Here is a 22,999-nt window from a genome sequence, read left to right as displayed (position 1 = left end):
TATAAGATGTTCGGCATAGGTTAATGATTTTCATAGCCACAAAGGTTTCTAATAAAACTACTCTTTGAAAACACATAACATCAATCTAAGTTAACTATGATATATGCTTTACACGTGCCTATTATCCACGCAACAATGATGGTACACCAAGGTTCACCTGCAGTGTTGCCAACTTGGCATAATTTATGCCAGATCTGGCATATTTTCACTTGCTTTGGCACCAAAATTTTCCATTTAGCATCTGGCATATTTTTTAGCATAATTTAGTCTAAGCCAAGTTTGCACCAACTTGGCAGCAACAATTGCGCCATCGCCTTATGTGGTTCATATTTTCATATGAATTTTGACTTTTGTGGACGGATAGACGTCGACGGACTATATAAAGTTGGTCAAGCAAATCTTGTCAGTAGAAAAAGGCGGCAAATTTGAAAAATGTATGTGTTTTAAGTATCTAATTTCAAGTTGACATTTTAGCATTTTTTTTTAGCATATTTCAAAAAACTTAGGCATGATTTTGGCATAATCTAGACATTAGTCTAGCATTTTTTCAAAATCCGAGTTGGCAACACTGTTCACCTGTCAGATCATCTAAAGCTATTATTTTCGCTGCATGTATGAGATAAATGACATTAAATTGTAATGCCTCTGGTGAATTTCGCAACGCTACGTTGGCGTTAAATGGCACGAGTTTAGAGCGGCGAGCGGTCTGACATTTTAATTAAGTGGTACGCCGAAACACGTCCTTCATCCACGTAAAATCTATTTCATCGAGCTCTGGCAAGCATTGCCCCGGCTGAATATTGGAGCGGCGTTAATAATAGCGTAGACGCCAGCCGCCATAAGGCACCTTTTGCCATAGAACATCAGCAACATATCTTTACTATTTCATATCTAGCGAATCTCTAATTTATTTCCCGAATCGCGCCGTCAATCCGGTGAATTAACGTTCAGACTTATTACAGACATGTTACACACACACACTTCTTCGTTCTTACACGTTTTTACCTAGGTAGCCGTGTTTTGTTTCAAAGATAAAGAGTTGATGTTATGAACAACTTGGTAATTATAACAATAAGCTATATAGATGAGAGCACTAAACGAGACCATAGTGAGGAGTAATATGCTCTGAAATAAGAAGGGAAACAACTGAGCGGCTACCGCGAAAACCGAAATTCGCAAATTGCGGGGATCTTTCTCTTTTACTTCTATGAAGGCCTAATAAGAGTGACAGAGAAAAATGCCCGCAATTTGCCAACTTCGATTTCGCGGTAATAGCCCTGATCACAACTAGTTAAGGATAAACAGAGGGCCTACTACGAACCACGTTTTGCGTGTTGCCTCTCTGTGGCTCTTGTAAATTCGTACGTAAGTGTGACAAGGGGGCAACACGTCGAACGTGGTTCGCAGTAGGAACAGAATCGCAGTCAATATAAGCTAAGGCTTGTATACTCGCACAATATTTTATCACTTGTACCGCAGCACAAACAAGGCGCGGTCCCGCGATCAATTGCTATAATACCACTAAATCTAATGCCCCCTAACCCACGCGCTAGCAACCAACCGCATTGTACCACCGTATTCAGCCAGACTACCGGCTTAATGGTGTTGTGGTAGATTATTAGTGGATATGAAATATGTGTCAAGCGATATTTGTAATTATGAATAATGTCTTACGTCAAGATCAATTTTTTTTTTTTATTATTATGAATGGGCTTACTCATGGCCACAGACTAGCCGAGGCGTAGACGTGGCCTACGATGGAGCGAGCTCGCCCAGAAGGTGCCTGTTCACTCTACGCCTGTTCTGTCTATTAGCGCTTTACTAACAGTTAGTAATGATAGTATTAGAAATACCTTTTATACTTGGCCCTGCACTCAAAGTGATTTGACATGCACTTTCAATTTGTACGATATTAGAATCCAAATTTGACTTTTGTATAATTTTTGGTGGTAAAAAAGATATAAGAGAATAGAGAGTTAGAAACAAAATTTAATCAATGTCAACGATTTCGCGGAATGCTGCATCAATCAAAAATCTTCAAGAATGTCAATGCAAGCACTGATAGGCATTACTGCAAAATAACAAAACACAGTAACGTCCAAATAAATTCAATAAAATTAGAAAACGGGTGTTTGTATACATAAAAATCTGAAAAAAAACGACTTGTTATGGTTGTTTTTCTAAAGCAGGCCACTGACGAGCCTTCCAAATGGATGCCGTTACAATGGATTCATCCAAATGGACGGCATCCTAATACTAAACATTGTACGTTTTTGACATTCACGGACCGATTTTGGAATGTAGCCACGCTATTTGGACTGTTGGAAGGTTCGTCAGTGGCCACCTTAAGAATCTCATAAGCTCAAGACCGAATTAAATAGGCATCTTTGGAGGAGGCCTTCACCCAAACTGGGGTTCTTGCAGAAACAACAATTAATCATACCTACCTAAATATAAATACTAAATTACTAACATACTAGAAATTAAGATGTTTCCAAAATGTTATATAATAAGTTACCAATTAACTAAATAACCGCTACACTATTGTTTGATTTTATTTTGTTTTTTTTCATGCAAGAAATAATAAAGGCTTTTTTATTTATTTATTTATTTATTTATGGTTGTTTTTAGCACAATGCTTGAAGGATGACTCACGCTAGACCGGGCCGTGGCCGGACCGAGGCGTCAAACATGTCATTTTCTATGACGGCTGACCGGTGATCACGTGGTGCTTTCCATAGAAAACGAAGCGCCGGCCGCTCCGGCCCGGCCCCGGCCCAGTCTAGCATGAGTCACCCTTTTAAATACCTCTATTGAGTGATATCCTGACATCAACACCGCCAGCTTCGTTTTGTGCTCAGAAAAATAGACCTGATGAAAATAGAACATAAACAAATGTTATGCATACTAATTAGGAATATCCAAATGAACATAATTATTAGTATAAAATAGACAAATGTTTATTCTTTCTACAAAATTATTGTCTTCTACAATTTATGTTTCGGTATTGAAAACAAAATTTATAACGTTATGACCGACAAACGGCGGTATACCTATCGTAAACTTTGGCTAATATTGGCTCACATTCTGATTGGTCTCGCGTTAAAATCAGGAGTTAATTACGGATTCTAAATGTGTGAGCCTCACCTTATACCAACACTAATAATATTATTAGGTTAAAGACTTCGAGTTTGTTCTTTTCGGCATTTAATAAAATGTTTCTTGTTCGTAGGTAAGACTAGCTTTCGTTGATCTTACTTCGACTGTCGTTGAACTTACTATAAAAATGTTCCTAATGCTAGCTTATCGAACGATACCAAAGAGTCTGTGCGGAAAGAGTCGTAGAATGTATTGGATCCCATACATTTCTCGACTCTTCTCTTTCCGCACAGACTATTTTTTAATTTTGCTATAGTTAAATATCCCAGTCTAAAAATTAAAAATCATGAAAAATCTCTATTATGACGCGCATCTAAGTAAAACTAGACTTCTATCAAATAATATTATAAATAAAGCAGTACTTAAATAAACAAACCATTATATCTCGGGACGCACTGCCTCAATTGAACGAATGTCAAAGTAAAGAGTATTTCAAATTTTTGAATTTCATCAACAAATTTAATGACGAGTGAATATTTCTATGTTTTCAATGAATTTAAATTTCGAGCAAACATTTTACCCTTTGTTTGTTTGGTGCTTTATTTCATCAACTAAAGTGGTTTACGCTGTATTTTTGTACTTGTTTTATTATGTATGGCGTTATTGTTTTGCTATTTTAACGATCCAACATTTTGTAGGATCAGATTCATAAACGCTAGCGTAACCTGATACATACTTAGTTCCTGGAAACAGATACAGTCAGCAGCAGAAGTTGCTAAGCGGGCGAGGTGTTCAAAATTACCTTGACGGGCTCTTATCCTCTTAACAATAAAGTCGCGTCTAGATCATTTTGAACACCTCGTACACTTACCAACAATTGCTGCTGTCTGTGCATGCCAATCCGATGGATATAAATGAATAGTTGAAGCAAACTTGTGTGCTGCATACAAGTAACGGGCACTAGAGCGTAAAAGCTTAGTTTATCAGTTTTGGTTTAATGACTAGTCGCAAGAGCCAAATAAGGTTCTCGGAGGAGGAAGGTATCGGTAACATGACCTCCGGATCCTTAAACTACCTAAAACAATAACAGTGACCACTACTGAGTGTCTACCAAATTCAACTTTTCTTTTGGGTGGTGTAACTGATTTTCATGTAGATTTAAATAATTTTAAATACTATAGTTTTTGTTTAAGATGTATTAAAGTTGTTTATTTCTGGAATTATGAAATCATTGAGTCATAAAAGCTTCCCTCTTTTTCTTTACCTAAATCCAATATCGATGCTGTAATGTTCTGCTTTCCCTAAATGGGTTTAGGTAGTAGGTTTTTAAAAGGTTATGGGTAGCTATAGATGAGGTGCTGAGATGGTGACGCTGGATGCGGGTCGCTTCCAACCTGCACGTATGGAGGTCCAAGGGGGAGGCCTATGTTCAGCAGTGGACGTCTTATGGCTGAGATGATGATGATGATGATGATAGCTGAGATTTTTAAACAGTCGGTAATGCAAATGCACATAAACCCTGAAGTTGCAGGCGTCCATAGGCTCCATCAGGAGTGCCGTATGCTTGAATGTTTGCCACCGACGTGTTATAAAAAGGTTAATACTTTTTTTGTGGAAAAACTGAATACCTGACGAGTCCATTTACGATTATACTAGTACCTTAGCCCTTGACTCGCCCGTGCTCGGTATGCGATAATGAAACCTGCGCGGGCGCCGACGTATAATGTCTCGCGTAATTTATAGATCGCCTTCGCAATGGAATCGTTACCGAGTTGGTTCTAGTTTACGTAATGTCGAGTAACAGCAAAGGCAAAGGATAGACATTCTTTTGCAGTTATTTAAATTGGATATGGAGAATTTTTTAATTCTATGCGCCACTTGCACCTTTCCACTAACCCAGGATTAACCGGTTAAACACTGGGTTAATGGTTGGCCTTAGTAAAATGCTTTATACTTAGCAAAGTTAAATCACTTAATTCGCACAACAACTTTAAACTAAATTACCTACAACTTCGCAAATATGTTGTTATTGCAAAAGCTTTTGTTGTAGGTACCTAATTGAAAGGTTAATTTCAGATGACGACTACAGCAGCGGTCGTTACTGTTGCAGCGTTAACAGGGGCAATTTCACTATCAAATTTCTTGATGCATTATTACCTGTTGCTGTCCTTCATCATCAAGCTCATTTTATCAAGTATATTGACAGGATTAGTAACCTTGAAACGTTTTTTTTTGTCCGATATTTCACTTGCAGATTTTAATTTGACCGAATCTTGGCCTCCGAAACGAGAGTGTGCCACCTGTCACGATCCTGCGCAACTTCCTGCCAGTTACTAACGCGAAGCTAAAGCAGATCCGCCATCACACAAATTCGTATTTTTTTTCAATAACTGTCGTATTTTTATAAGCTAATCTAACATAACCTCCTACAGGATGCCGTTTTCAAAAATAAATTAGAAAACGCGTTCGGTCAAATCAAAAATTGCCAAAATGAATCAACGATTGAACATTTTACTACCTTCAAAAATGACATCGATAATATTGATAATATTATTTATGTATTTTATAAGTTGACAATACGTTAGTTTACTTTTTCTAAATATTACTGTACATCCCGTAAGTTTGTCTATCTGACCTGACTGGAGTTTTCCTCTCATCTAATCGAAGGTTAGCTGGAAGAGATCCCTTATAGGGATAAGTTCGCCTTTGTACTTCCATTACTGTAATTTATTTTTGTAAACCTGTTTTGTGTACAATAAAGTGATTACTACTACTACTACTACTACATCGACGTTGCTATCCGAATGCAACCTATACGCTTGCAAAAACTTCTAAGTTCTTACACATAAAATGGGAAATAGTTCTAGCGCATCTGTTCTTCAGTCTACCAACTTCAAAAGGAAATAAGTACTCGTTCGTACAGTTCCTCACACGAGAGTCCTATTAACTTTCAACACACTTGAGGAGCACTTGATACGGAAGTTTTAATGAGCTGGGAACTAGTAGAAACGTTCTCACTGGCGTGACCATGTGAGGAATAGTTGAACGATGTTGAGTTTTTTTTGCGTTTTCATGAAAATAGTTTGCAATGCGTACGATAATGATTTAATGAATCAGAATGATTTACTAAGATATATAAAATAACTTATGTCTCTGACCTATATTTGCTTGGAGATAAAACTATTAATAATTAAGCCCATTTACGATTTTTTTTACATTATAACTTCCTAACCTTCTATGTATTAAAATCGGGAGACAGCACGTCACCACTTCAATTATGTCACGCGCAAGGATTCCGAAAGATCTGGGATAGAAATCTTATAGACATAAATATATGTAAATAAATGGTAAATTGTAGTATTTATATAGCCTAGTTTTATCAATTAGTTCTTCTCACATATCGTCACCATAGTTCACAATCGTACTAATTACGGCGATAATTTTGTTGTAATTAAATAGTACTATAGTGCGCAAACAAAAGGTCTATATTACGACAAAATTTTCCGCGTAATTAGTATGATTGTGAACTAGGGTGACGATATTTAGTTTTGCCCCATATTAAATATCGGCGCGATTCGGGAAATGAATTAGAGATTAACTAGAAACGATATAGTAATGTGACGTCCCACGGGTAAAGGTACCTTATGGTTTACGCTATCATTAACGCCGCTCTAATAATATTGTGGGGCTATGCGACATAAGCGCCGGGCGCCATAAGGTACCTTTTTCTGTGGAACGTTACATATCTTCACTATTTCATATCTTGTGAATATCTAATTCATTTCCTGAACCACGGCGCCAGCCGCCATAAGGTACCTTTTGAAGTGGAACGTCACATATCTTTACTATTTCATATCTAGTGAGTCTCTAATTCATTTCCCGAATTTAGCCGTATGTAGGCGTTTCTTTCATACTTTCTTTGTTAGACAGAGACGTGAAAATTCCCTATACGTTGCATTAAAAACTCACTAAGAGGCTGATCGTACATTTTTAAAGTGCTCTGCATACATTCTACGTGTGTCTTGCCCCGTAACCAAACAATTAAAATATGCTTTTTCATTGTACTTTTACCCCGGCCTAGATGAAACTAAGTCGGCAGTCTTTGATGTGCGCTCCGCATAAAATTGTCGTAAATTATCATAATTTAGTAGTTCTTGCTTCGGTTGAAGAGAACTGTCTTGGGCAGGGCAAAAAAAGAAACATTAGGAAAACGGCGAAAAAGATAACATAAAAGAAAACCGTGAAGGAGTAGGTACTTGAACGATCTGATAGTTGGATGAGTATTTTTGAGGCTTAGTTTTACTTCGTGTAAAAGAAAAAGTATTTTTAACCCAACCTAGCGAGTATGCTAGGCATGAACGCTGAACAAAAATATTCAGAGTTAAATCCTAATTATAGTATATAAAATTCGTAGGTATTTTAATCTAAGAAACATAAACCAAGCGTAAAAATAAGCTCAGCTAAAGAAACGTTGCTGAGATACCTAACCTACTGCCGTATTCGAACTTCAAGATATTCACAAGAGACGACACGTCCTAGATCCATTCTAGATACGGTATAGTTTAGATACCAACTAGTTCTCTTTTGCAGCGCAATTCGGGCAACCAATGTCACTTTTACGTTAGATAGAGTAAGATATCTATTAGATGTGAATTGGATCTCTGAGTCATATCCTGAGGAAATCGTTCAAGAGTATCTCCAGAATCGCGCAAATGTCAAATTTGACAGGTTAGATCTTAAACATATCGTTATCGTATCTTGGTGATATCTAAAAGATATCTATTTCAAAACCGAATCGGGCCCCTAGAAACGTACCTATCTATCTCTTAAAATACGTGAGTTCATGACTTTATCTCGCTGCCCAATGTGAATCTCACTACCAATCTAGATATTTGTAAGTTTTGGTTACAAATAACAGTAAAATTGACGATCGACCGTATAAATAACAAGTAATTATTCAAAAAAATAAAAACCATTAGGTTTACAAAACAAACCCGATAACATCTAAAGTAATCCATAACTATTACAAAGCACTAATCACCGATCGGCACACCAAAGGACTTCCATATTAGACAGCTCTATTGCCACCGCTAGAGTGACAGACTACTCACGCGATCGCTTCAGGTTATCCATTTGTACGGCAGAACCGATCTTAACACCTTCGCTGGAATATGTAATTAAAGTCGTATTTATTAATAAACATGATACATGTTTGGGGATGCTCAACCTCCATGCTTTATAAAATAAATGCTTTTCCGATGTTCTCGTTAAAATTGTTGTTTTGATAAGTAACATACACCTATGTTCATTATTAAAGGTTGGTTTTAACCAATTAACACATTCACTGCCCCCAACGCACATATGCGTTCACCGTCATATAAGTTTGTTCCTAGGCCCCCTGGCAGTGAATGCGTTAATGTCATTATAGTCTACTCATTTTTATATGTAGTACACAACGGATTGAGTTGAGGATGCACTGCGCTGTGTTGATCGCAAGAAATACTACTCATTATAAACTGAAATACAGTGAAACCTGGTAAATTGGCACCTGGATAAATGGAAAACCTCAATAATTGCAACCAAAAGTCCGGTCCCGGTCCCTTGAGACCAAAAGGCCTCCATAATTGAAATTTTGGAACCTCTATAACTGCAATTTAGATTTTAGTGCTTTTCGTAATTTTGCCTCTGTAATTGACCACATCGCAACTTAAGACCTCTATAATTGACACTGTGCTAAAAAAGTCCGTTATTTTTGCTCTTGTTTTTACCTCTATTATTGAAACGAGTCTTACTTACATATTACCTCTGTAATTGAAATAATGTAGTAGTAAGTAATAATGTATATAAGTAGTAGACAGCAGAAATAATATTTTAATAGCAATGACCATTTTATTTATATCTCCATCCAGACTTTAATTTATTTACTGGGTATCTATCACAGCCTGTAGTAGGTGAAATAGTTTTGATCAATAAAAAACAAAGTATGCATTTTACATTCTAATAAAACTTTCTTCTACAATTGAAGGGATTTTTTTAACCCAAATGATAAGAAAATAAAGTGGTAATTAATGTAGTGTAAAAGTGCAAGTGAGAGAGCTGTGTAAATCTACTTGAAACGGTTATTTGCACCTCCATAAAAGAAATTTGTCAGAACGCAACCTCTATTAATGAAAACCTCTATAATTGACACAACGATTTTTTGAACCTCGTTAATTGACACGACCTGCTTAAATGAAAAACCTGGTTAATTGACAAAAACTGGCCGGTCCCTTGAGATTGCAATTATCCAGGTTCCACTGTATATATCATATATTAAAGAAAAAGTGACGCAGCCCTCCAGTCAATATTTAATAAAAAAAATAATTTGACTTCTTCCCAAGGTTATGTAAACACTACTCATATTGACATTCATTTCATTTATTTTTTATTCACTAACAATATACAACATGACATGAGTAATTGTTGCCACAATTTACTAAAGAGTACCTTACATACATAGGTATATAAAAGGATCGGCAACGGGCAATTTAACAAGACACCTCGACAAAAATTGCGAAAACTGTGACAGAAATTTTACGGATTTCTAGTTACAAGCTGGAGGCCGGTTAGCGCTAAGCTTTAGGAATTACAGCCTAGTGGAAAACGGCTGGTTACATCAAAGCGAGTAATTACTCTATCATGCCCCTGGAGCGGCAGTGACATCTGCTTAAACCAACGTTAATTAAATTCGTAGCTTTGTACAGAAACAACATTATTCGTTGTAAGTTTAATGTAGTTGAGTCATAAAGGGATTGTTTGCGTTGAGTTCTTTGAATGACCTCAGGTTTCATTCCAAGAACTCAAACTTTTGAGGTTTTACTCTAATTTAGTTTAGGTATAGATTTTTGAGGTGTGGATGGGGAAAAATGTGTATCCGGGGGTGAAGGAGCATGCGTGGCGCATGTATAATGCCTCCGATTCTACATCGTAAAATTATTATCCTTTTATATCCTTTAATAGCTGGCCATAGAGTAGAATTTATAACGGCTATATATAGAACAACATGTTGTAAAGGGTAAAAGGATCAAACAATAATATTTAATTAATTGCTGATATACCAATGGCAGATTTTTTTTATTAGTACTTGCGGTTAGCTAAATGAAAACCCTAATGTATTTATCAAGACCTGTACTGCACAGCGTCCCATGTACAGAAAGATAATTTTTTTATTAAAAATGACGTTTGACGTCGGTCACACCGACAGCTGACAATTCGTGAACCCGTGCAAAAAAAAAACACATTACAAAGCTCCAACGATGGTCGAAAGAGTCTTGCTCTTTGTACCAACCAAAGACATATCACTGCATCGATTGCGTCAAGTACCAGTGTGGTCCGTAATTACATCTAAACGGGCATTAAATAAATGCAAGTCACAAGCTACTCCCCTGTCAAGTTGTATGCGAGTTATTGTTAAGCGTCGCGGCAAGTGCCCCCGCGGCACAGGTATTGTTGGGCGGTGTTTGACGTGATCCGTCACACTATTGTGGACCGCCGACTTGTTCTGATGCAAGCGGGGCACAATAAATATTAGAAACAGTAGTCACACTGCAAAAGAACGAAAACTTAATGTAATTATGTATGTACATGTATTTTTCCTTTCTAATAGAACAAGTTTTATTTTTAGGCAGTAGTTCATTATAGTTGTCAACAAGGCACTTTGCAAAAACTAGTTTTGATACTTTTGATTAAGTACCTATACGTACCTAATTTTAACGATAGAGTCTGGCTAGCCAAAAATTGTTGACGGATATATCATTGTTGTATCACCAATTATCTATGATTTAAAAAAAAAGCTAAAAGTCAGTTGTCAATTTATGTCATCCATTCAAATTGTTTGCGGTTTATAAGGGGTTTATTTTAAATAATATTAATAATGTCTATACTGAGTGAGGTTCGCAAACTATTATTTAAGCTCGTAAATAATTACGGCAATGTGTGATGTCGACGTGCAGCGTTGTATAACGAAAAACTGCAATGTTTACAACTCCAAAACAAATGTAAACAAATTAGAAGGTTGGTGCTCTATAATTATTTTGATACTTAGCATTTAGCATATTTGGCATAGTACTTATGTATTTTTTTTATAGATTAATATTACGGTATTATCGAGCTAGGTCTTATTTATACTACATTTCATTTTTTGCCTTGTTACAATGGTATATGGTGAGAAAGTGTTAACATATGTGTTTATCGTTGACTGTACTTTACATAGTGGTAGAAATTATGTGAGCTGACTTTGTGTGCACGTCAACGTATATTTAACTTACTTTAAGTTATATCCTTAGGTACCTTACGTGTGCACAGAAAATCAAAAATATTTTCTAGTATCAAAACTATAATTCCTACTACACAAAGTGTGGCCAGCCGAAGATTTTTGAATTTCCCGCCAAACATTTGGGTAAAATTTCAGTAGCCAGACTCTATTGCTTAGGAGAACTAGTTTTAACTGTATTAATAAAAAAAACTGTTTCAACTAAATAACAGGTTTTAACGGCACGTATAGATACAGTTTAATTTACTTTTACTTGGTTATAAGTAGTACATATGTGATAAAACAACGCAACCTAATTATGTTTGGATTTGTAAGAATTGAGAAATTGAGTTGTAATTAGTCGCCTGTTGACAGATAAGTACCTACAGTCAGCGATAAAAGCTTGTGTCAAAAATAAAATTAATGACATAAATCTTATTGAATTTTTTTTATAAATCCCGTCGAGTCGCATATTCAATACACTGCATAATCTGCATAACATATTTATAATTTTTACATAAATGTAATAATTACGCTAATTGACTGACTTACTGATCTAAAATTCTACGACAACTTAGACCTACCTACTGTTTTAGAAACCCGATACTTTATTGACGTGTGGCATTTTGCCGCCCATTGCAACGACCGGTCTGACGGCCTGATTGTACAGTCAGCATCAGATATATCGGAGCGGCCAAAGTGCTCAAAAATATCTGAACACGCACTCTAACGCGTTGACAATGAGGCGTGTTCAGATATTTGTGAGCACCTTGGCCGCTCCGATATCTGATGGCGACTATACAGACTATACGGTCAAAGTAGCCAAATATATCGCAACACACCTTTGTTACCATAGGAATAAGGATGTGTACCGTTATATTTGGCCACTTCGGTTGTCTCTATCTCTTTGTACCTACTATGTCAAAAAAAATCAAATCAAAATCAAAATATACTTTATTCATGTAGGCATGTACTAGCAACAAGCTCTTATGAATCGTAATTAATCTTAATCTAATTATCAGAGCAATTTATTGATGTTAATTTTATTCCATAATAAAATTGGATTATTATACATGTCAAATTTAACACTAAGAATTTCACAAAAGGATCGTCAAACATTAAAAAAAAAATTGTATAAAAAAATACTAGTCTAGAATTTCTAGAATAAAATCTAAATGTCAAAAAAAAAGCATAAGTAACAAACAAGTAGATAATATACATCGGAATATCCATTTTCTCATCAATAATCAAATATACCTAATAAATAAATAATCATTTCGAATAACAATTAATCCCACGTTGTATTATCATTCATGTAGTCCTGTGTGGTATAATAAGCTTTGGAAATAAGTTTACGCTTTACATAATTCTTAAATTTATTAATAGATAATTCAATAATATGGTTTGGAAGTTTATTATAAAATCTTACACAATTACCCATGAATGATTTTTTAATTTTATGGAGCCGAGTGAAGGGCACTGCGAACTTATGTTTATTTCTAGTATTAATATTATGGATTTCACAATTTTTCCTTAAATTTACAATATTTTTATGTACATACAGAATATTCTCATAAATGTATTGACAGTGCACTGTCATTATGTCAATTTCCTTAAATTTATCTCTAAGTGAGTCTCTATGGTTCATTTTGTATATTGCTCGAATAGCCCTCTTCTGCAGAACAAAAATGGTATTTATCTCTGAAGCACCGCCCCACAGTAAAATACCATATGCCATAATGCTATGGAAGTAACTAAAATATACTAATCGAGCTGTTTTCACATCAGTTAACTGACGGATTTTGCTCACTGCAAAAGCTGCAGAGCTCAGTCTATTCGAAAGAGTAGCAATATGGGGACCCCACTGGAGTTTAGAATCTAAAGTTATACCAAGAAAAACTGTACTATCAACTAATTCCAATTTCTCATCCTTCACAATGACACTTGCTTGCACATGCCTTACGTTACTACTAGTGACAAACTTAATACATTTAGTTTTTTATGTTGAACAAAATGGCTCACTTTATTACAAACAAAATGGCTCAATTACTTATTAAACTATATATTTATTTATTTAAACTTTATTGCACAAAACATAAAAATAATGTACAAATGGCGAACTTAATGCATAATGCCTATATATATCAATTAATAGACCTAGAAACGATATGGATTAGATATGTCAGTGTCAAATGTAATTTTCTTCGAACAAAAACGTCACTTGACGTATCAAAGTTAAAATCGGGCAGTATGACACTTAAGTTATTCTTAAGGTTAACTAATTTTTCTTATAACCTGTTTTGATTAAGTGTCCTATCTGTGGAATTGAATTAAATCAATTAAGTCCATTTTAAAATAGAACTGAGTTCTTGTATGACTAAGACTCGTCTAACAAGCTTTTTAGGTGCGATTGAGACTCATTATGATTATCTTTGTTGTTATTACGATTTTTTGTTACGGTCTAGTGAAACCTGTTTTGGTGAATATATTTAAAGATATTGGGAGCTATTATATTTTTTATTGAATTTGTACATCAAATTTATATAACTACTTTAAATGTTTAAGTGACCAATTAATCAACAAAGAATGTTTATCAAATGCAGAAATAGATATTAGGAAAATTACTGCTCATGGTTTTATAAAAACACATATATTAAATTGACGTTATTAAAAGTTTTTTTTTTTGCAATTCCATCGCCATCGATTAAGAGATAAATACTTATTTATGCATTCTGCAATCAAAGTTAAACATTTCAAAAGTTGGACGATCGCTTCTCCGTACAAACGTAGTTCCCATTTTCCTCTCTAGATAATGTCAATAACAATTTATGGAAAATTGTATGCACAGTACATATTTTACACAATCTGATGCTTATTTTAAACATAACTAATATCCCTTCCCTTTATTTGACTATTATTATTACATACAGGGTGAAATTTAATTCACTGGCCAAATTGAAACAACCGAAAGAACTCGAAAAAATATTAAACACGTGTTTTTTCTTTTAATACCGCTCAGTACATTTTTTTCGAAATAACTCATCATCAAGTTATCCTAAAAACCTCGTACGTTATGGTGAACCGACAACTACCCACTACACCCGCTTCTCTCTTATCAGTTAAGGTCATTGACACCCCGCCCCTCCCGCTGTTTGCAATCGCGTCACCAATTATGAACCCTATTGCAGCGAGATTACCTACATAAGTTGCTAATTTTTCCTTTCATATTAACGGGCTTAGAACCGTCAAAATGCAAAGGCAACCCATTTTTAATCTAAAATGTTATTTCTGACTAATGATTATTAACAAAACGTCCGTGGCTTAAAAACAATGAGTAAAAACTAGGTCAGGAATCTTTGCATTCAGGCGTATTTAAAAAATTTAATCAACTTACGTACATTTGATTAAAAATCGACGCAATTAACAAAAGTCCCACGAGATGGTATTCTTGGATTCAATCCTTGTCTGCGAAGGCGTGGAACGGATTCCATTTCGTATAATCTTTGTGCACCACGTAAACACTCACCACTTAATAAATAACACCGTACCACTTCGTAATATTCCCGGTTCGAAAACATTTTTTTTAACCTTAGTACGCGCGCGATTATTATTTTAAGGTTGGCGAGTGACGAGTGACTAATCATTTATGCTTACCGTTATGTTTACCGCTAGCGCGGAATGGTTTAGTTTAGACTACCCTCGAAATTGATAAACCTGCCTACCATCGCCAACACTAACTGGGTGGACCCTATTGCAACGATTATAAGGTTTAGTGAAGGTCAGATAAGGGTTTTGCTTATGTTGTTGTTAAAACCTACTATTAGGTTTGTTTACATTTGTGGTAATAGGGTGACCACGACTCGTGGAAAATATTTAAAAATTGAAAAATGAAAATTAAAAAAAAGTGTACTAATTTTTTTCGCTAAATAGATTCCTTAAGTGTAACCTAGTGCCGGGAATGAATATGGCCAGTGATTTAAATTTCACCCTGTATAGGAGCGAAAAACAATACATACAAATTTTGAAAAGCTGTTGAAATCATAGTTGTGGGTAATAATTGGTACATGAAATCAAGTATAGTACACGTGCTCTATACTTAATGTTAATATCCAGAGAGGAAAATAGGAACTACGTTTGTATAAAGAAGCGGTCGTCCACTATCCTCGTAATGCAGTTTTTATATCGCAACCTTTGAGATGCAGGCAATAAAGAAACATTATTGCACGTGCAATAAGACAACAATGTCGGGATTGTGAAATTGTAAAAGGTTAATTTAGTTAATTGGTGCTATCAAAGTGAACTTTTGCGGGCCGACCGTCTGGCCACCCAGATCTTTATAACAGACTATAATTAATTTCTTTAATTTTAATTTTATTTGTTTTAAAAAGACTACCTTTAGCTCGCAACTATGTGTGGAATGATAATGCTGATTGATGAAAGCTATCCTATTTCCTCTCTTGAGCCTAAATCTATCTCCATAGCAAATTTTATCTCAATATGTTCAGCGGTTTAAGCGTGAAAACAGAAAAACAGAAAGACGTTAGAGGAGCAGAGGTTTTCTGGGCTATAACCGCGAAAATCGAAGTTCGAAAATTGCGGGGATTTTTCTCTGTCACTCTAATTACGCCTTCATTGGAGTAAAAGAGAAAGATTCCCGCAATTTGCAAATTTCGGTTTTCGCGGTAGCCGCTCTGTGCCCTGAATTTGAACAAGCGAATCTAGTATTCGCCGCTGATTCTATAAACCTTTAACGACGCTAATGTTTAGACGTTGCATACAATATTTAGAAACATGATATATTATAACTGCCCTAAAATTATTATATTTGCTATATTAGCTTTTAAATAATATACAAAAAACATGAGAACTTATAAGTATAGCCAATAACAGAACTCCAGTATTTATGCAAAATTAAAAATCGTCTGTGGGTAGACTTGTGATATTTTTTTTTATTACATCATGCCAATCTCGCAACAACAGACACACGTAAATAATATTACTTTTAAAAGCGTATTTTTCACTGTAAGAAGAAACACGGAGCGCTGCACAATTTAATTTAACAGCGGGTTTTTGTTATTAAATAACGCGAGGTGCGACCTCTGCTGGCATTTTCCAGTTTATCTCCTCGCAAAACATTTCATCTCGACTGTAAAGTTCACTTTTGGGGAAGTTGACCCCTGGATCCGTTGATCTGTATGATCTGTATCCGTAAAATATAATCAGAGAATGAGGTCAGCGAACTATAATTATGTACCTATGCTTTTGACAGGGGTGGGCATCGTATCTTTAAGAAATAATAATAATAATAATCATTGGAATAAAAAGATAATTGTTGGGAGGAACGCGCGGAGATGAGACCGGAGTGGCGTCGTAACCTGCGGGAAGACATGGCAAAGCATGACGAGCTCTGGTTGGACCAACTTAGTCAGAAACGAAATCGCAGAGCTGCTGGACCACCCCAGGAGTCAAAACACGTCTGTGATCGATGCGGCAAGAAGTGCCGATCGGCCATTAGTCATACAGTCATCGCAGTCGATGTAGGCTGTAGACTACCTATTTGAAATACCTTCTTTAGTCGCTGCAACTATCATCTGCAAAGATGCTGTGGCCAATGATGATGATGCAAAAATAAAGAGGATACATTTACAGTGGTTTATATAGGACCATGTACCAGGTACTTATGAATATACCCCAGTAAAGTTGTGGGTCAAAGTCGAGGCTGTTAAACTAGAACGCAGTACTTGACAGAGAGCTAAATGTTTTAGAAAAGTGTAATGGGAGCTTTTTATTTCTGTAGAGTTGGATTCCACTTGACTTCAGAAAAAGTTTTTAATCAGACGTTTTTATGCCCTGTGGGTTTAAAAGTAGTTTATAAATTATATGAATTTTGTGCTCTTATAGCTTTAATATTGATATTTCATAAGAGCTGTTAAATATGGTTATGGAACTTGGTTTTGGCAGCGTCCATTTTTTTTTTAATACCTCATCGGTGGCAAACAAGCATACGGTAAGCGATGGTAAGCAGTCACCGTAGCCTATGGACGCCATTCAGATTTTAGTTCAACTTTTAACTAAGTTGAAGTCAAATATTGTTATATGACTAACAAAAGTATTTTAATTGAAGAGCTATTAGATAAACAAGCTGCAAATTAAAAAATTTGTGATCATAAGGCCCTGGATTATGTCACTTTTTTGTTAAATTGCTAATAAATTCATATGGTGTCAGTTAGGTCCCCATTGAAAATCAGCGCTGCGGGCCGTAGCATTACGCTGAGTCCCCGGGTCCTTTTTAACGTCCATCTCATACATATATGTATTGTGCGTAATTAACTGGTTTGGTTTGATGTAAATAAATGTATCGTCTTTCTTTTTTTCTTCTTTCTTTCATGTGAATAAAAAATTGTAACACCCCCAACACGCAATGAACTGATTTCGATTAAACATTTCTAAGAACCACCGGGTGATAACCAAAATTTATAAAATCACACCGATAAAACACAGTCACATACACACATAGCGGTCAAACTAATAACACTTCTTTTTGCGGTGGGTAAAAACGAAATAATGACGATGTCAATCAAAGGACACGTGCTATGTTTTGACAGTCGACAGAAGGCCGCTGGATTGACAATCGCATCGTTTGCATTGTAACAAACGTAGCGCTGTGTGCATTGCACAGCCGTGGCGGGCTCGATTGGGCGGCTGTTGATGTATGCAATTCTGTTTGGGCCGCGTTGTTTATACCTACACACTCGGTTGTAGTGGTGGTAACATCACTTTATATGTCCTGAGCGGCAAGGGAAGTATCATCATCATCATCATATCAGCCAGAGGACGTCCACTGTTGGCCTGCCCCAAAGAGTTGCCCATACCGGTCTTGCTTGATGCTTGAAGCTTGAAGCTTGGCTTGGTTGGGATTGAAGTATATTTCCTTCAGATGAAGGGTTTTGAAAATTTCGGTATCTCCGCTTATTACATTTTGTAGTGGCATCACTTTTTTCAGCTCACTTTACCTACATGTATTTACTATTAAATGATGTCCGCCGCTGTCAACTGGCAACATCAATTTGTTCATCATCCAATATAAATTAGAGTCACACCAAGAAAAGTTGCAGCGATTTTTATTTATACGTCAAAATTTCATAGAAGTTCGCACTGCGTCGACTATCAAAATCGCTGCAGAATTTTCTTGGTCTAACTTTTTCAGGTCGCCGTGGAAATCGATACTTTTTAAATGATAGTTTCGATTGATTAGGTTTTATACGTCGCCAACTTACATTACCTTACATTCTATTCCTACCGGGATTATACATTCCGGTAACATACCTCTGTCTAATTGATTTTGCATTTTGTTTGACTTTGAAATACGGAACAGGTCTGGGTAATTCAATACTGAGTTATGCTCTTGACAGCTATGGGCTCACAACTAAGACCAATATCGATAAATTAAAGAATATGCAGATCAGATTTTTAAAATTACTTTGTTAACCATAAAATTAAACTCAAATGTAAAGGTAACTACAGACTTCTTTTCAAAATTTGCAATATATTATCGGTTAGTTTAAAACATAAATACTTACTTGCGATCAATAACCATAGTTATCAAGAGCTTAACTCAACTGATTCCTTAACACCAGTTAATCATATGTACATACATCACAAAGGCTGTGACTTCAGGCAGACTATCCGTTCCTAGAATTAATAATTACTACGAGGATACAAGCCTTAGGAAAAGAATTCCATACTTACTTAGTAGTTTGCCTGAAGCCATAAGACGTACGTAAATAAAAAAATGCAATTTAACCAAAATAAATATTTTAATGGATGAATATTTATTCGTGGTAATATTAGATTTATTTATTTTATTTTTCATATTTGTGTAGAAATGCTGCCTACAGCTGTAAGAGTTAAATAAAAGTCGTTAAATGTTAATAACTTTTTTTTTTAAACTTGGTTATACATATTATCCATTTTTATCAAGTTTTCTTGACGCGTTCATGCTTTAACTTTGATGACGAAAGATTCGCTGCCGACAACCTCCACCGCCGTTGCCTCTAGCACGTCCCTGTAAAATACATATTTTTGCTGTTAATTTGTAATCTTTAAATGTAAACAAATAGGCTTTATTTGATTCCGTAGTATTTTCATCCCCAAAACCCCCAAAAAATTATACTTCTGTTATGAAATAGTTAAGATTTTTTTTAGGGAAACAATTAATTATGTTAAGTTGTGTTAATGTTCTTAACTAATCAATTATTGTTATAATTACATATATATATACCTATATATATATAAGGCACATTTTATTACACTAATCCGTTGCCTTTTTTAAACCATTGATTTGGATTTGGAACTTTTATATGAAAACGAAACTTACCCAGTGTCCTTCGGTGACTGAATACTAGCAAGAACGACCTCCAATTCCCCGGTAACATTCTCGAAATAGCTTAAGTCAATAGTGTAAGATTCATCCCTGAAGTTGACGAGGATCACGTAGTTTTCGCCATTGTACCACCTGTTGAGATAGTTATAGATAAAGTATTTGTGATAAATATTGAAGTTGCTGGCTTAGTTTGTCAATGGCGAGCTTACTTCGTAGTATCTGAAGATATTGTTATGAAAAAGATAATAGTACCCCATAGTAACGGACGGCTTAGCAAATACAAATAACTTTATTTTACATGAAATAAGGCACAAAAGATGGTCAGACAATATAAATAACACGTATCTTAAGGGGACATGTATATCCAGGTGTCGCCAGCCATACAATAGGTTTTTAAAGGGGCCCACTGATTAACAGTCCGCCGGACGGTATCGGCCTGTCAGTTGTCGGAACTGTCAAAAATTTGTTCTAACTGACAGGCCGATACCGTCCGGCGGACTGTTAATCAGTGGGCCCCTTTAAAAACCTATTGTATGGCTGGCGACACCTGGATATGCATTCTTCAGAAGCCCGACGAGCATACCTACTGTTAAAATTACCAATGCCAATTTAAGCAAAATATTATATGATGATTGATGAATCTAGGCCCATTATGCCTAAGTTTAATCTAAATAATATTTTAGCTCGACTGCCTAAGGGTTCATGGCATCGTTTTACAAATATTGGAAGAATAAATAATTATAAAGTACCTTCGGAAAGCAAAGATGTCTCCATTCAGCGCGGCTGTCTCGTATCTGCCATATCTGAATGTAGGCTCCGTACGAAGTTGAGCCAACGCCTTGTAGACGTTCAAATGTGACCTGGTGATGTCACGCTGCACTTCCACATTCAAGGTTTCGTAGCCCTCAGCAACAGGCAGCCAGGTCTTGTCTGCCGTCGAAAATCCTATCGAAAGATATGATAACGTTACGTCTAAACAATTTATATTTTTATTTTATCACATATTTTTCTGGCCCTCGACATATATACCAAGAATATTAGAGATTACAATGCCGTTATCGATGCAACATCTCAGTCTGAATATTTATTTGTTTTGTCTGTCGTGACATGTCGTTTATTTTAGGCAAACAGCTTTCTGAAACCTTTTGTATTGACAAACATACCAGCATTTTTGTCAGAGCTCCATTGGAAAGGCGTCCTTTCGGGATCTCTTGACGCTTGCCAGTAGTTGATGGGATCATCAGTGTTGCATCCACTTGGATCTACTGTGTCCTCCCAGCTGACATAGCCGTCTACCATTCCAATTTCTTCACCCTGTTATTACAAAATATAGTTAAATTATGCAATACCAAATTTTATTATTAAAATCATTAATACATACATTTTTTTTAAATCTTACCATATAAGTCACGGCAACGCCTGGCAATAAGAGAACAAGCATGTTCATTCCATCTACTACCTTTGGGCTGTATCTGGAAGCTACTCTACTATTGTCGTGATTACCCGTCTGAAATTAAATGATTCATTGATTTTATTCTGTTTCATATAATAGTAAAAGAAAATTATAGATATCTGTCACACTTACCACCCAGTTGGCTAACTTGTCAAGGGGCTTAAAGGTCAAAAATTTATCAACAGCATACTTGATCTCAGCAGCCGTAGATTCACCGTTGACGTCAGAAATCAATGCAAAATTAAATGGCATATGTGCTCCTATGCGATCACCCTCTCCAAAGTACTTCATTGTTTTCTGAGGACTTGCGTAGATTTCAACCATCATTACTCTGGAAAAGTCATCTTTAGCCTTATATTCTTCATAAACATCACGCCACTGATAAACCATGTCGTAAGTTTCATCTTGGTCAGTTGTGTATATATGGTTCAAGTAACTGTAACTTAACGGGTCGTCCAAACTGTTTCCTGAAATAGGTTCATCTGGGTATTTGCCACCAAATTGTTCTTTGTCTACTTCAAAAAGATGCGCGATAGCGTCAATTCTAAATCCAGCAACGCCTTTGTCGAACCAGAACCGAATGACGTTTTTCATCTCCTCGACTACGTCAGGATTGCGGTAATTGAAATCTGGTTGACCGATGACAAACTGATGAAGATAATATTTTCCTACTTCTTCCCTGTACTCCCAGGCACTTTTACGGAAAACGCTCAGCTGTAAAAAAATAAAATCATAAAACATTTGTATAAAAATACTATATGTAAACTTCTAATAAATAATAAGCTAAATAAATAAACTTTTACCCAATTGTTCGGCGGCTGCAGATCACCATTTTCGTCAACTACTCCGTCCTCCCAAATAAAGTAATCAAAATATTTCTCGTCACCTTGAAGGGCTTTTTCAAACCATTCACTTTCGTTACTGCCATGGTTAGGCACCAAGTCCAAAATTATTTTAATATCTGTAAAACAAAATTCCTTAAAACACTTATTTGATGCTCCAGTATTATTTTCAGATATAATTCGCTTTCTGTTTGAATTGGAATTATAAAACAGTTAATTAAGTATAATAATTTAGCTACGTGTATTGTACGTGATTGTCTTAAATTCTAGAAAAAAAGTAAAGACGTCTATTATAATCTTACCTAATTCATTCGCCTTGGCGATCAGTCTTTCAAAATCCTCCATAGTTCCATACTCATCGTGGACATTGTAAAAGTCAGAGATATCATACCCGAAATCATACATTGGGGATGAAAACATAGGCGAGAGCCAAGTTGCACCGACACCTATTTCCTTCAAATATTCCAGTTTAGAGGTTATTCCTGAAAAAAGTATTAATTTAAGAAAATATAATATTAGCGTTTCTAAGCCCAAAGGTCATTGATCACTTTAGTAACAAAATTGTATTGGCTAGATATATGTAAATTATGTTTAAAATCATCAAGTCCATCTTATATTTTAGGACATCTAGCCTGATAGATAAGAGACACTAGCAAGTTATTCAAATTTACAAAAAAATTAGATAAATTCCACAATAAATAAAATCCACTTACCATTTAGATCTCCAATGCCATCCCCATCACTATCCATGAAAGATCTCGGATAGATCTGGTAGAAGATGGTCGTCTCCCACCATTCTCTCTCCTCTGTGCTCCCCTGAGCTAGAACCAAGAGTGAAGGGAAGAGAAACACCGACTTCATCTCAGCTTATTCTCCTTTAACTCCAGTAAGTTCAGACTTTATATACTCTTCCGATATCTTGCAGATAATGA

General features: G+C 35.7%; 2 protein-coding genes across 3 annotated transcripts in view; one reads left to right on the top strand and one right to left on the bottom strand.

The window, feature by feature from the left end:
• Positions 1–22,999, top strand: part of LOC134663993 (dual specificity calcium/calmodulin-dependent 3',5'-cyclic nucleotide phosphodiesterase 1) — a 293,727-nt gene that overhangs the window by 27,052 nt on the left and 243,676 nt on the right. The window lies entirely within an intron of this gene.
• Positions 19,328–22,993, bottom strand: LOC134663978 (maltase A1-like). Its single transcript, XM_063520534.1, has 9 exons — positions 22,781–22,993; positions 22,370–22,549; positions 22,029–22,186; positions 21,358–21,939; positions 21,172–21,279; positions 20,936–21,086; positions 20,522–20,717; positions 19,767–19,904; positions 19,328–19,454 (listed from the first exon to the last, which is right to left on the bottom strand). Exons 1-9 carry the CDS (start codon positions 22,926–22,928, stop codon positions 19,385–19,387), a joined length of 1,731 nt encoding a protein of 576 aa, XP_063376604.1. The 5' UTR covers positions 22,929–22,993; the 3' UTR covers positions 19,328–19,384.

Source organism: Cydia fagiglandana, chromosome 4 (genome assembly GCF_963556715.1).
Source record: "Cydia fagiglandana chromosome 4, ilCydFagi1.1, whole genome shotgun sequence".
Taxonomy (NCBI): domain Eukaryota; kingdom Metazoa; phylum Arthropoda; class Insecta; order Lepidoptera; family Tortricidae; genus Cydia; species Cydia fagiglandana.
Note: the sequence above shows the minus strand (reverse complement) of the source record. Positions and strands in the feature narration are given on the sequence as shown.

What these genes read in the sequence shown, in the direction of transcription:
- LOC134663978 (XM_063520534.1), bottom strand. Translation starts at nt 22,928, where the DNA reads ATGAAGTCGGTGTTTCTCTTCCCTTCACTCTTGGTTCTAGCTCAGGGG. An exon ending in TGCAGCCGCCGAACAATTGG is followed by an intron (nt 21,940 to 22,028) that starts GTAAAAGTTTAT and finishes ATTTTTTTACAG; the next exon opens with CTGAGCGTTTTCCGTAAAAG. An exon ending in GACATCTTTGCTTTCCGAAG is followed by an intron (nt 19,905 to 20,521) that starts GTACTTTATAAT and finishes CTATCTCAACAG; the next exon opens with GTGGTACAATGGCGAAAACT.